This window comes from Condylostylus longicornis, unplaced genomic scaffold (genome assembly GCF_029603195.1).
Source record: "Condylostylus longicornis isolate FDR11 unplaced genomic scaffold, ASM2960319v2 ptg000004l, whole genome shotgun sequence".
NCBI classification, from domain to species: Eukaryota; Metazoa; Arthropoda; class Insecta; order Diptera; family Dolichopodidae; genus Condylostylus; species Condylostylus longicornis.
This window is the reverse complement of record NW_026577973.1, coordinates 15,223,968-15,238,707: the sequence shown is the minus strand read 5'-3', so window position 1 is coordinate 15,238,707 and position 14,740 is coordinate 15,223,968. Positions and strand designations below refer to the sequence as shown.

Here is a 14,740-nt window from a genome sequence, read left to right as displayed (position 1 = left end):
GAGTCCATTAATAAATCAAATAATTTTCAAGTATGAATCTTGGTTTATTAAAATTTTAATCAATGTACTCAATTGTATCGCAATTTGCAATTTTTATATTGTTCTTCTATTTAGGCATTTTTGAATTAAAATGAAAAATTTATTTTGAACTTTTAAGTAGAATTCAATAAAATTTGGAATTGAAATTTTTCAAAAAGCATGAAACCAATAAATTTGTAAATTTTAGAAATTGCGGTTCTTTTAAAGGTCTTATCTCCATTAAGGTTTTGGTTTTTCGAAATACTGCATTGAATGAAGATTTTCGAAATACGAAATCGAATATTTTTGATAAAAATAACAAATTTGCATAAAGAAACCGCTAACAAATAAAATTTTAAAGCATCCTATTTGATTCAACATGAAAAATAAAAAAAATAGAAGAAAAAAACAAGAAAATAAAATTCATATAGAAAAAAAAGAAAGACTTTTCAGTGGTTTTATCATAATTTTTTGTTTTCTTATTAAAAATTTTTCTTTTATAACCTTTTCTATAATGTCTAATAATAGACGATTTTCAAATTAATTTACATATGTGTACGCATAAAAGCTTAAGCAATGACTTGCATACTAATCGCTTAATGTCATTGTAATTTATTATCGCAGCAAAAAATATGAGAAGAAGAAGAAAAAAAATGCGTGTTTACGTTTAACATGACGTTCGGACGATTTCTTATAATATTCGTATACACGCGTGTATTACAATATTGCGTGCAATATACGAGAAAGTGAGATGACATTTTAAAAGCAGTTATAAAATTTCCATAATATTATGACTTTCAAATGATGAAAACAATATTAAGGCTTTCAGAGAACAAAAAACAAAATTATGAAAACAATATTTTGTATTTTTATTTTTATAATTTTAATAAAAGTCTAAAATTTCTTCTTGAAGACCTGAAAGTGAAAGGACTTTCATATACAAATTATGTAGTTTAAAATGAATTTTCATAATATTTTTACAGTATATAAGTTATACACCAAAATCATTTCAAAATCGCTTCTATATTTTGTAATTGCATAGCTTTTACTTTCTTCATAAGTACAAATTTTTTTTTAGCACGTTTTTCCTAACTCAATACAAATATAATTTTTATATTATGTACGTAGAGTGTGTGTATATAAAGTTTTGTTTTTTGATTAAGTAAGTGTAAGATGTAATTTGAAGTATGTATATACAAAAACAATATTAGCCTCATATTACAATATTAAGTTACTTGAATCATTGAAAAGTGCAAGTTATAAGAAAATATTACACTTAAGGAAATGTAACACGGGTACGATAAGGTATTTTGGAGATCATTGAGTGGTTCATAACATAAAATATTCCTTTTTTCTGAAAATATATACATATATATATATATAAATATTCATATATACATAATTATTTCATTGTTATATTGAATTTCTTGTTTTGGTTCAAATAATGTTTTGGAAAGTTTGTTAAAGGTTATTAACTTTACAATTGATGCACCGAAAGAAAAGAAAAAAAATCAGAAAGGTCACTTCGAATTTCAATTAGGAATTTCAATCAATACTTAACCTTTTCCCTCGTTCACTATCCAATTATTTTATGATTTTATTGTATATAATAATTTCCTTATTAAATATAAATTATGAGGTGATTTTTCATTTATAATGGTATACCTAGCTATTAAAGTTTTGTTGAATTTATACTTTTTAATTTAAAATTTAATTTAATTTTCAGAGCTCACTTTTATTGAAGCTCAAATTTAGATATGTTGCCATTTTTTGGTAGGGTATACAGTTCTATTAACAAAGTCGTATTAAACTAAATAATGGAAGAAATTCTATCATCTAAGTAAAAATTTAAAAATTAAAATATTAGAACTTATTTTAATTAGTTTTATTATTGTGTTTTATTCTGTGGCATTCGTCCCATACATAATTTTGCGGACTATTTTTATTATATTAAAATGGTCCGCAATATTATAGGTTCAACTTGAATTATATTTATAATATATTAAAAGTGTCAGTTATAGTATGATTTTTTTTTTAAAGAACGATCCTTAAAAATATCAACTGCTTTTAAGAATAATGGTTTTAATCAAAAATTTATTAATTAATGAGAATAACAACACTTAAAATTAATAAAATACAAAAATTGTCATAATTTTTTTCAATTTATCTACTGTTATTCAATTTATTTATTATTAAAGCCTTTGAAATCTCAAAACACAAATGAATTTTTTAGCTGCATCTTATATTTCCTGTTAACCATAAAAGATTTTTCAATGGTTAATGGATAAATTTAAAGCTTAAGAAGCGGGCAAAAATTCTGTAAAAAATTTCGTTCAAAATTATCGGCTTACAAAAAAGTTCTTTATGGGTTAGGTAACTTTCCTTTACTACCTTTCAAAAGTTGTTTATAAAAGCTTTTATCTTTTTTCGGAATGGAAGTTGCTAGTAAAACGCTTGATTGAAAGGACGATATCACAAATGCTCCACCATTATTATAAAGATTATTATTAATTGTCTGAAAAATGATTGTTATTAAATTTTCTATAGTTATATAGAACTAGAATAAATCAAAATCACTTATCAAACTTAATTTTTAGAATTTTATATTAAATTAGATTCAACTGATCAGGCTCAATTTACTATGTAAGTATTATTTTTGGAAAATTTTACTTGTGTACTACTAAATTACTAATTAGTATTCAAACTTATAGACGATCACATAATTGATTATTTTATTTCAAATTGATGACAACTCCTTTAAATATTTAGCAGCTTACCATTTTACAAATTTTGCTACTACGGAAAAAGTGTGTTGAAAATTGATAATTTAAAATTTATAGCTTATTAGTTTTATGGCACTTAATTTTGTAAAACACAAAACATTATCAAAACAAGTTATACTGTTATACAAAATTAATTTAATAAATAAATTTACCGTTTTAATCAAAATATTCGCAATCTTAACAAGCACATTTTATGCATATCAAATTAGAGTCACGAAATTTTTTTAATAAATTTTGAGCACTTTTAAATTTTGTCAGAAAATCCTCAGTTATTGAGAGAAAAAATAAAGTTTAATAAAATTTTTTATTTATTGCAAATTTCTCGAAATTCCAAAATTGTTTTTTGTTTTTTATTTTTGAATTTATATTAAAAATAATTCGCAGAAATTACTTAAATTATTATAAGATTTTAAAATTAATATACAAAATGTGCAGTGGTGAACGGAAAATCCTTTTAAAATTCTTTTAAAAAATTATTTTTGAAAATCACAGAAGATTTTTTTTTTTAATTTTTTATTTGGTAATTTTGGAATCTGGTGTTTATCAATTTTCACTTCCCGGATATTACAAAAATGTGATCCATTAAAAATGTTAATGATTTTAAAATATTTTCGGTTAATACTGAAAAACAAAAATGATAGCAGTTTTTTTCACATTTATACTAAAAGTATTGCTAATTAAATTATAAATGTAAGCGTTGCCGTTGTGCTTTAGCTTAGAGTTTGTGTATATGTGTACGAAATTCATCTTGAATGTTTAAATTAATTTTAATGATTCACTACTTTTTTTTTTTGCTTCCTTGTAATATGATAATGCTAATTTAGCTAATTAAAATTTAGTTTACTTTCACTTTCCTTCTATTTTTGTTTTTATCTCGATATAGAGTAATTTATTGTAGACTTCATAAGATTTAAGATGTATAATAAAATTTTAATTTTTTACAATAATTAAGAGTATATAGACTTAGTGTAGTATAAGTTTTGTGGATGAATAGTAAAATATGACAAAATAAAAAAATTATTTGTACATATACAAATTTCTTTTTTGGAAAAACAAAAAATATCTTAAAACGGGCAATTAAAGTCAGAAAAAAATATTTATAATGAAAGTGATAAAAGAAAGAATGAAATATTATTTTTGGAATTTACATTTAAATCTGTTTATCAGTAAAACCTAAGGTGATAAGAAGTAAACCTCTAATAGTGTAAATAATAATTGTCATACCAGAGGTTCCCAAACTTGTTTCTCTCTTAGACCCCTTGTTGTGTTTTTCAATTTTTGCAAGGTACAGGTGTCGCTTGCTACTGTTAAGATGTGAAAAAGTTAAATAAAAAATTTATTAAATTTATTAATAAAAAAAATATTTCTTTTCGTATACCCACATTTTCATTTGATAGACACCCAATTTTTTTCCCAGCTTCGTACACCCCTAGCCCCAGAGGTACTATACAGACTACTTTGGGAATCACTGGTCTATACTTTAAAAAAAGCTAATGAATGTTAAGAACTAAGCCGGTTAATAATGAGATGCCTCTGGAAAGAATAGGAGCGCAGTAAAATTTGTAATGATTTCAACAACGACAGCCCTAATTGAAAAAAGATCAAGATTTTTTATTCAAACTAAAATAGCCTCTTATCAAATTGATTTGCAATTTTCAATAGTACAATATTGGCTAGAATAAAATATTAAATTCATTTTTTTTTTCTTAACAAACATACTTGAAGAATTTAAGCAAAGATTGAACAAAGTAATGCTATATACATACGTTATATCGGTTAGACAACCAAGCTGAAAATATTTTCCGAAGTTTTTCGAAGTAACAAAGTTCCGAAGTATTCCGATTGAAATATTTTTGTTCAACTTTTAAGTGTTCCCATTTTATTTAGTATATTTTTAATTAATTAAGTATCTTTTTAATTAATAGGTAAATTTACAATTAATAACAGTCGACGAATGTTAGATTTTCAAAACGTATTATGTAAAATCAGTAGAGTTAAAAATATTAGCCAATTTTCTTCACAGAAATATGTTCAATAACAATATAATTCGCAACACCCCTCATGTTCTCATACAAATTTGAAAACTATTTTTGATATGTTCTCTGAACTTGGTTTCCCGATAGGTACTTATTTATAAATGTTTATGGCATTTAAATAAGCAATTTATTGAGAGTATATTTCATGCTATAGCATTTTTCTAAGTAAAATCGGTCGCACCGTACCCAAAATTTCGTATATAATATTTGTTCAATTACAAAAAAAATATTGCATTTTAACACTACCATTAATTAATAAAACAAAAAACAAAATTAATTAGAAATTTCATTGCGATCATTACTTCTTCCTTTTCTTACTCAATAAATCAATGCTCTCAACGGGTAGATGCTTATTTACAGGTGGTCTGAATGTGATAATATAATTTATTACAATCAACTATATTATATACATATTTTATTTTAATCAAATTAAATCATCCTCATACTCTCTTTAGATTCTCTCTATACACAGTTAGTTATACTCTCTTCCCACCATAGATATAAACTGTTGCGTTAATTATTTATTTAACTGTATAGATAGAAACTTATCCTGCTGTTTTAAATATTTTACTGTGTATATACGATCATATAATCATCTGATGATTGATTACAATAGCACTAATAATCGTAATGGTATTTACTATTAAAACAAAACATGCAAAATTAAAATATCTCCGTTCGTATACCCTATAAAATACACATGTTCAATTCGAATTTAATTTGTTGTTGTTTATATGTGTGTATAAGTAATCGATGATGAGTAAATAAACACAGATAAGCAAGCGTTGATCGCACAGTAATCACTTTTGATTTTCATCTTTTTGTTTCACTTGAAACTTCTATATAAATTATAATCATCGTCTGCACAACATGGAATGATTTTTACAAAACTTTGATTAATTTTTTTAAAATAGTTTTTGTTTTAGTTACCATCTAGATTAATGTCAAATAAAAATGTATAATAAAAATAAAAACCAAATATTTAAAAAATAAACTCCAAATATATTTTTCGATTTATTTAGTTATGCAATTACATAAATTTTATTTGATTGCAGTGGAGGGAACGCAGAGCTGAAGAAAATACAAAATTTTTTTTTAAAATCGTATAACAGTAAATAAATTTATTAAGATTTTGTTTTTTGGAGGCAATATATGTACAAATAAAATTTTTGTTACGTTATCAAACAACAATCAGCATCGATAAATTTTTTTTTTTTGTTAAATAATTAAAATATATAGAGAAAGAGAAAAAAAAACATGACACCATGATGCCGCCGCCATGGAATAAAAATATAATCTAAAAAACAAAAAAAAAAGAGTGGTAAAAAACATAATCTCAAATTATAACACCGCACTAAACTAAATACAAACGCGAAATGTAAATTGGGCGATAACCTTACTTAATAATTTCTTTAAAAACAAAAGCAAAATTAAAGTGGGGATCTTTTTAACTCTATTTAAAATTGATTTCAAAATTGTATAATTAAATCTATTTTGTTTTTTATTCAATTTGTAATAATATCAATAAATTAATTTATTATACATAATTTTTTTAATTCAGTATAACAAAATTATTTCGAAGATAATTCGTTGATTTATTATCAAAATGAATAATAAAATTGTTTTCATCACAATGTGTGCCAAAAAAAATTTAAGTAACACATTAGAAATGAGTTCATTATCGATTTAATATAAGGCAATATAATAAGACTTACATTTATGTATTATACAATAGATGAATTCATAAAAGTTTTAAAATTAAATCAAATGCAAAAATTTAATAATGTCCTATATATAGCGATTAACATGACACAAATTCATTTCTTAGTTTATTGCTTTTGCACATAAATGTGATGTGTTGTAATTGTTAAACTAATAGTTACTAAACAATCTTATTTAGTTCAATCATCATCCATTTGCAATTAAGAATTCGAATTCAATCACGGTTGCGGTAATTTGGGGAAGATTTTATATACTGTACTTAAATTAACTTACGGTTTTTTTTTAGGTACGGCATCTATTATTGAAATGATCGACTTAACAAATAATTGTGTTAAATTATAAAATTATACAATAGCATATGCTATACGTTTTAGACATATGTCAAATATTTTTCAAAAATTTAATTTTGGAAGATGTTTAACTTCGGCAGAATATTATTGTGTGTTGTCTGCTAACATTATAATGTCAATATTTTAGTTCCAAAATAGCTTGGGCAACTCACTTATCAAATTAATACCGAAACATTAATATATTCACTTTTATACAGTATACAAAATGCTCATAATGAATACTTGTATAAGAAAAAGTAGCAATAATTTTCCTCAAATTAATTACAATGAATTAACCCATTTGTTCCCATTGTACTTATTTGAATACATATAAGGTTCGCCTTTTCCATTGTTTCGACTTACATACACATTTTTCTATACACACTTATATGTAAGTTATTTTGCGTACAAGTGACATGCAAATATGGTTTGACTTAATGAAAACGAGTTATTAACTTCATGTTCTCAAATTTGTTTTTAAATTTAAAAAAAAATCTATTAATAAATTTATAAAAGTGTGCAATTTTGAATTACTATTCACTTATAGACTAGTAAGTACAAAATAAACGCTAATTTGCCTTTATACGAGTACAAATTCTTAAAATAAATATAAAATGACATAAGCTTACTTGCATTTAGTTAAATTAAACTCAAGCTGTGTTGGATAATTGAATAACAATAAACCTCAAGAAATACCATGAGCTTAAGTTTTTTTTTTCAAAAATATTAATGTTTGTTTTAACAAAAATTTTAAATGTTTATTAAATAATTTTATTTACTAAAACTTTGTTTAGGTAGCAAAAAATTAATTACTCATAGTATTTGTAAATCCATTTTTTCCCCCTTAAATCTCTGACATTCTTATGGCTTAAACTTCAAAAAAATTCTACGTTTATGTCAACATTCTCCGAATTTTTTTCTAAAAACTTCTTAATTTTGTTTACTTTTAAATTTACATTAAAATTTTTGATTTCAACCACACAAAAAAACGGAAAATCACAAAAAATTTATAGTTGAAGTCACCATATACCCAAAAAATTTAAAAAAAATCCCAAGTAAATTATAAAATACTTTTTTTAAAATTTTATAAATAAAAGCCATTATTAAGTCGTTAATAAAATGACTGAAAAATAACATCATGGAGAAATGTTAAGTAAATAAAGAGATTTCATTACAAAGACAAAAAAAAAATATTTTGTAATTATATTGTATAAAGTAAAAAGTAGAAAAGAAAATTCAAGTCCAGCAAGTCCCCATACACTCTAGTATAATGATTTGCTGGATAATGTTTTAAAAATTAGTATTCATTTACCATTACATAACAAAAAACTAAATGATTATTTTATGATTATATTTTGAGACATAGACTCCTCTCATTCAAATGTCATTAATAATAAAAAGCACCATATTGAACTTTAATGAAATTGAAAGTTAAAATAAAAAAATGTTATTGTTGGTATTTGAGTTTAAAAAATTTTTTTTTAAAATTTAATTGAGCAATAAAGTATTAAAATTTTTCTCTATACAATATTAATAAAGTATGTGTGAATATTAGTAAGACAAGGTAAATAAAAGGAATGACTCTGACTTAGAATATTACAGCTTTCCAAAGTGCTCTCATTTAATAATAAATTTAATAATAAACTTAAGTCAAAAATGTAGAGAGGCATTATTAAAATGTAGATCTTACGACAAATTGAATTATTTTGGAAAACAGGAAATTGTTAGATTAGTTCACATCTTCACGTGCTTGCCAAAAGAATGAATGAGCTTTCCTGTAAATTTTTAGTTAAGGATACCAAATTTTTTTTTTTTTCCTTAAAGAATATTATACCAAAACCCTGGAAGTCTTCCTCTACTGCAAGGCCTTTATTTTACAAGCTTTAAACTAACAATTTTTAAAATTTTGAAAAAATCATCAATAATTTGGTATCCTTAACTCATAACCTAAAAAATCACCTTCATTGTTTTGGCACACACGTAATGATTTAAGTAAATAGTCTTAAATTTGCATATATTAGGATTAAATTAATAATGATAGCAATACTCGTACTTTACCAAATAATATTGCACACTTTTAGGTGCAGGTTTATCGAATAAAATATTAGGTATGGATCACTAATAATAAGTTTGCCAATAATAAAGGTAGAAGACATACAGATTTTGTCTACATTGTAATCTGTATAGAAATTGTCTACATTGTAACCTATATATAGAATGTATAAAACGAAAGACAGACTACTGGTAGATAAAGTTAAAAGACGGAATAATTCCAAAATTTTTTAAATTTTCTTTCGGAATTGTGCTGAAAGCACGTTGTTTTAAGCGCCACGAAAAACACAATAATATTAAAAAATTGAATACAATCTCAAACAAAATCCTCTTTGAAATTTAATGCCCTAGTTAATTTGAATAAAACATTTTGCTGGCTCAAACATGCCACGCAACCAGATAGAAAGCATTTGCCTGACTATAGAATGTTTTGGAGGAATGCAATTTTGTCTTGTTCGATACAAAATTTTGTTGTACTTAGCTTTCCCTTTGAGGTGGTTGACCAATAAAATTATTTTTAATATTTTAACATTCTGGGAAAATTTTATCAATTTCCCGATCTTTAATTTTCAGTAAAATTTAGCGTAATTATTTCTTTTTTTTGTGCTCTTATAATCAGTTTTGATTTTGATTGCAAATTTTGATTAATATTAAATCTTATTTGCATTTATAACATTCACTTAAAAAGATAAAAAAAAACAAAGTTGCCAGAAAATTTCAAAAAAAAAAATATCAAATGAAAAACTCTTAAGCAATAAATAAGAAATGACAAATTCTATTTCACATCAAAGGTGTTAAATTGTGAATGAAATTTGAAATTTTCTACCATATCGGTATGTGAACAAATCTTATTCTCTTGTCATTTGAAAACCACTTGTTTCTCAACTCTTTTTTAAAATATTTTCGTATTCAGAAGAAATATTATTTTTCTATTTATAAAAAAAATAATAATTGTGAAGCCCTATAAGCCCCCAATCATTCATAGCAATATTATATGCTCGCATTATTCTCGACAATATAAATTAAAACAATTTGTGTGCGTGTGTGTCTGTGTGCATTTTGTTTAAAGTAACTAGTAAAATCTAATTACGAAAATTAACCATTTTCTATAACTTGAGGTTATTTGACAATATTCTTATTTAGGTTACTTTTTATACGTTGTCAAAATATACCCACTCACTATGTATAACTGTACATGTACAAAGTTCCGTTTAAATTTTATTTATTAATTTTTGTATTTTATTTTAATAATTTTGTGGGAACTTTAACCGCAATTATGTTATACACTTCATTAAAAATATTGCAAAATTTTTTTTTAATCAATTTAATATTTTATCAAAACTATATTGACTATATTGTCGTATGTGTGTGTTATTAAGTACCTTACTAAATACATTGTAATTTTGTTTGTTTATTAATTTTTCAATATACATATATATATAATATGTGTGTAGGTATATAAACATTGAAAATGAGTTCGACAACTTTGACATCTTATAAAACATACTATTATTATTATTTATGCTTGCTTAGAAATGTCAACAGAACTGACGATTACTTAAAAAATTTTTGAATTCTGTTTTACTTGTTTGTTTTGTTGGTCGATGGTAAAGAGTTTTGTTTTATTTGCTCATTTTCATTTATAATTTCATTTTTAAGTAGGCTAGTTGAAATATCTTTCAATTTGAGGGTAATAATAATTTGTCTATGTACAATTTTTGAAAATATATAAGCATACATACAAAAACAACAAGACAAAAACAAATAAAATAAAATTTAAGATTAAAATAAAAAAAATAACTGGATAATTACGGTGATGACCTTTATTGACGTTAAATTGAAATTTAACCAAAGTATAATAAATTATTTTGGAATATCAAAAATGGGGGTAAAATATTATGATAAAGTGTTTCTTAAGGTTTCTATCTAAATATAACAGTTATGAATAAAATATAAGTGAAATTGCAATGGAAATTTTTAACACCTGTTTAATTTGATTACTGCGTACTTGTTTATGAGAGTTACAAAATTTTTTTTCGACAATTTCACACTTTATTTTTGAGAAAAATGTTGCGGGTAAATTTATTAAAGTTACTTAATTCACTTAAGTATCGCAATTTCGAAACAAAATATATCAGTGATGAATTTAATTTAAAAGGTAAAGTAGAAAATATGATTAAAACTCTGAAATTATTTGAAATATTTTAATGAAATTAATGATTTTAATTTAAAAACTTTAAACCACATCGGCAAGGGCCTGATAGGCTTTTAATTCTTTAATTTCAAAACGAAATGTTACAAAATACTAGTTAAATAATCGTGTGTTGCCATGAACTCAGATAAAAGGAAATCATTAAATCTTTTTCTTAATTCCCAAGATAATTATACTAAAATTTTGTTGAGGTTAAGGACAGTTTCGTTGATATGTTCTGTCATCAAGACTAGTCTGATAAATTTCTTCCTAAACTTGCCAAAATCTATCAAATATAATTTTGTATATAAAATCTTTAATATACATAGAACTATATTTTATTTCCATATTTCTTTCCAGAATCTCTTTTTCTGGACTTAAGTTAGCCCAAGGCTGATTTGCGAAATTGTCCGAGGATAATATTTGTAGATTTCACTATGATCTTTCTAAAAATATTCCGTATGAGCACATTTGTTGACTTTAAATTTTTGTATAACATGCCAGAAAAGGGATCAAAAAATAAGTTTTTTGCTATAATTTCCGAACCAAGAAATTTTTTCAAAACTTTTTGTTGTAGAAACAATCGCACAGTTTTCTTAAATAATTTTCCAAAGTTTCAAGGTTTATAGAATACAACACTAATGATTTCAAGGAATCCATAGTTTTGTATTTCATAAAGGACACGCCACCAATCATACATACATATTTTAAAATGCATACATTTACATAAGTTCAGACAAAATATTTCTCAAAAATATTTATTCTTAAAACTTTTTCATTTAAAAAAATTTAATTCAAGTTTAAATTTCAAAAAAGGAATATTTTGATGTATTGGTCAGTGAATTTAAATTTCACTACTTTTAACTTCTTAAAACAAATTCTTAGGCGTATAAACTCTATAAATTAATTAAAATATATATACAAAAATTCACTACATAATTTGGTATTAAATAAGCAAAAGTTATTGAAACTAATATTATTAAAATTGAATAAATTAATGATTCAAGTAAACCGTAAGTAAACCGATAATCAATCGCTGTTATATTGTTGCAGAATATCAAATTACGTCCATAATAAGTTTAAAATAATAAATAACATAAAAAATTTTTATTGTTGATTTAATTTCAATTTAGAACACTTGATTTTAGACACTATGATTAAGTAATAATGGCTTGTTATTGCCATCATATAATAAAATTCTTAGATCATCAAATATAATTTAATATTTATAGTGATTTAAAATTTAATTAACTGACATTTAAAGACAAAGTAGTTGAATATGATGCGAATAATTCGCTTTTAAGTCTTTTACTGTTAGTTTAAATAAAATATGTTGGCTCACACCATTTTGGAACAAAATTATATTAACAACAAATACAGACATTTACGATCATTCTGGTTACTTTGGTCATACTCGCGAATGATATAATTCTAGTTGAGAATAGCTTAAAGCAATTTAATATACAATTAATTACTTCTTAAATGGCAATTCTGTTATACAGGAATAAAAATTAGCTTATAAATTTTGGAAGTCAAGGACATTTTGCTTTCATAAAATACAATTTCAGTAAATTAATATTCGTAATTTCTTCTCAATTACAATTTTAATCATAAGTTTGTGTTGTTAGGAGAAAATATAGCAGTAATACAAAACCGTGCACACAATTTCAATATTATCCCTTAAAATTTAATGTAAGGGTTTAGTAAATTTCCAATACAAAAGAAATTTTTTATAACAAATTGTTTAAAATCTACTAAAGTTAAAATATTGAAATTTTATTATTTTCGTATAAGATTACCAATTCCCTATAATTCGGTTCATTCACAGGCTTAGTACTTATTAAATTTCTTCAACTTAATCAGTTGAATTCCAATTTACGTTGTTTTAATCTTTTAGCGGGAAAATACAAATTAAAATATAGAAAATTAATTTCTTATCCAATATTATTGAGGTTGATTAAGATTAAATGGAGAATCTGTCAAAAATTTATTGTATTCCCTTGATCTAATTTAAGAAGTCTACGAAATTTTATCTATAAATTTCACAAACATACGAATCTAATTATTTTTGATTATTTTTGAATATCTTGTATTAGATTAAATAAGACTTGTGTAGATTCCAAGGGAACCGAGTGGGACAGGAGTAACCCCCCAAGCCACCGCAGCCATTTTTGATTTATTGTAGCCTTGTAAATAAGACTTAATTTTAGTCCAATAACTGAAATGAAATATAAATTGTTACAAATTATCATTCCAGTCTGTCCAATACAATCATATATTTGATGATCCTTTTCAATATAAGAAGATAATTGTTATATGACTATTGCTCCAAGTTCCTTCAAATTTGTAAAGTGCAATTAAGTAAGAAACTCCATGAATTTTTAAAAAAAGAAAACATTTTTTTGGGAATTTCTTGTTTTCAACGCAATATGAAGCCATAATTTCCGTAAAAATAACATTGGTTTTCAGAATTTCACCCAAATTACTCAATGCGTTTGCTATTTGTGTTGTTAATTGTGTTGTTTAATTAAGTTTGACTTATAAAATTTAACATTTATTAAAATCTGTGAATTCTATATTAATAATAAATTGATGTATAGAAATTTGTACAAGAAATTTCGTATATAAAAAACGCACATTATACAATTAAATTCAACTTACCTTAAAATCATTTTGACTATTTTTTGTTTTCTAAAATTAAGTCCAATAAAATAGGATAAAAATTTCTGAGTATTTCAAATAAGTTTTCAATTCTTTTAGTTTTGTTTTTTTGCGAACAAACCTATTTAATCCAATAAGTTTATGTTTTAATTTCCAAAATTATACGTAAATAATTTTTATTTTATAATTTTTTTTTTTAAATAAAAATTGTTTCCTTCATGGTTCAAATTATTTTTTTATAAAAATTTTAATCACTTTCAATTTTATATTAAATTTTATTCTTCTTTTATTTATCAATAATATTCGAGATAAAAAAAAAATTATTTTCAAATGAAAATCTTTTTTTCAATTTCTTTTATTAATTTTCCTGTTTGAGATTGAAGGTTTAATATCGATTAAATTGATGCTATAGACACCTGGTGATAATTACAATAAACACTTTCACAGAATTCTTTTTTTTAATAATTTGTTTTGTTACACGGGCTATTAAAAATTTTTTCCCCAAAAATTTTGCCTGGTTTGCTTTTTAGTTATAGCTTAATTAATTTTTTTAATTCTTAAGCTTAATATAAATATTTTAATCAAATCCAAGAAGGAAAACGAAAAAAAAATATCATACTGAGGTAGAATTTAATTTTTTTTTTATTATTATTTCTGTTTTCTTTCTCTTCTTTTTTTTATTTATTTCCTTGTATGTCTCCACAGTCTATAATATAAAACGTGAAATCGAGACGCGAAAAACTACTTTCTTAATGAAAAAAAATTCAAAAACTTTTTCTTCTAATATCAAATGACTTCTAAAAAAAAAATCGACTGATTTTTAAAAATGTTAACAAAAAAATTTCTTATAGAAAATGAAAAATTCACTTTCATACAAAAGTGGCAAAATAGCAGAATAAAAAGAGAACCGTTACACTTTACTATCTTTTTCTTGTTTTTTTTTTACAC

At 23.7% G+C, this 14,740-nt stretch overlaps 1 protein-coding gene across 2 annotated transcripts in view; it reads right to left on the bottom strand.

Annotated features, from left to right (window-relative positions):
• The window catches only part of LOC129609817 (peroxidase), a 109,349-nt gene extending 95,447 nt beyond the window's left edge, over positions 1 to 13,902 (bottom strand). For both annotated transcript variants that reach the window (XM_055521941.1, XM_055521943.1), the window contains exon 1: positions 13,793 to 13,902. In XM_055521941.1, coding sequence (XP_055377916.1) covers positions 13,793 to 13,803 — 11 coding nt within the window. In that variant the 5' untranslated portion in view covers positions 13,804 to 13,902. The remainder of the gene's footprint in view (positions 1 to 13,792) is intronic.
• Between the last annotated feature and the right edge of the window lie 838 nt (positions 13,903 to 14,740).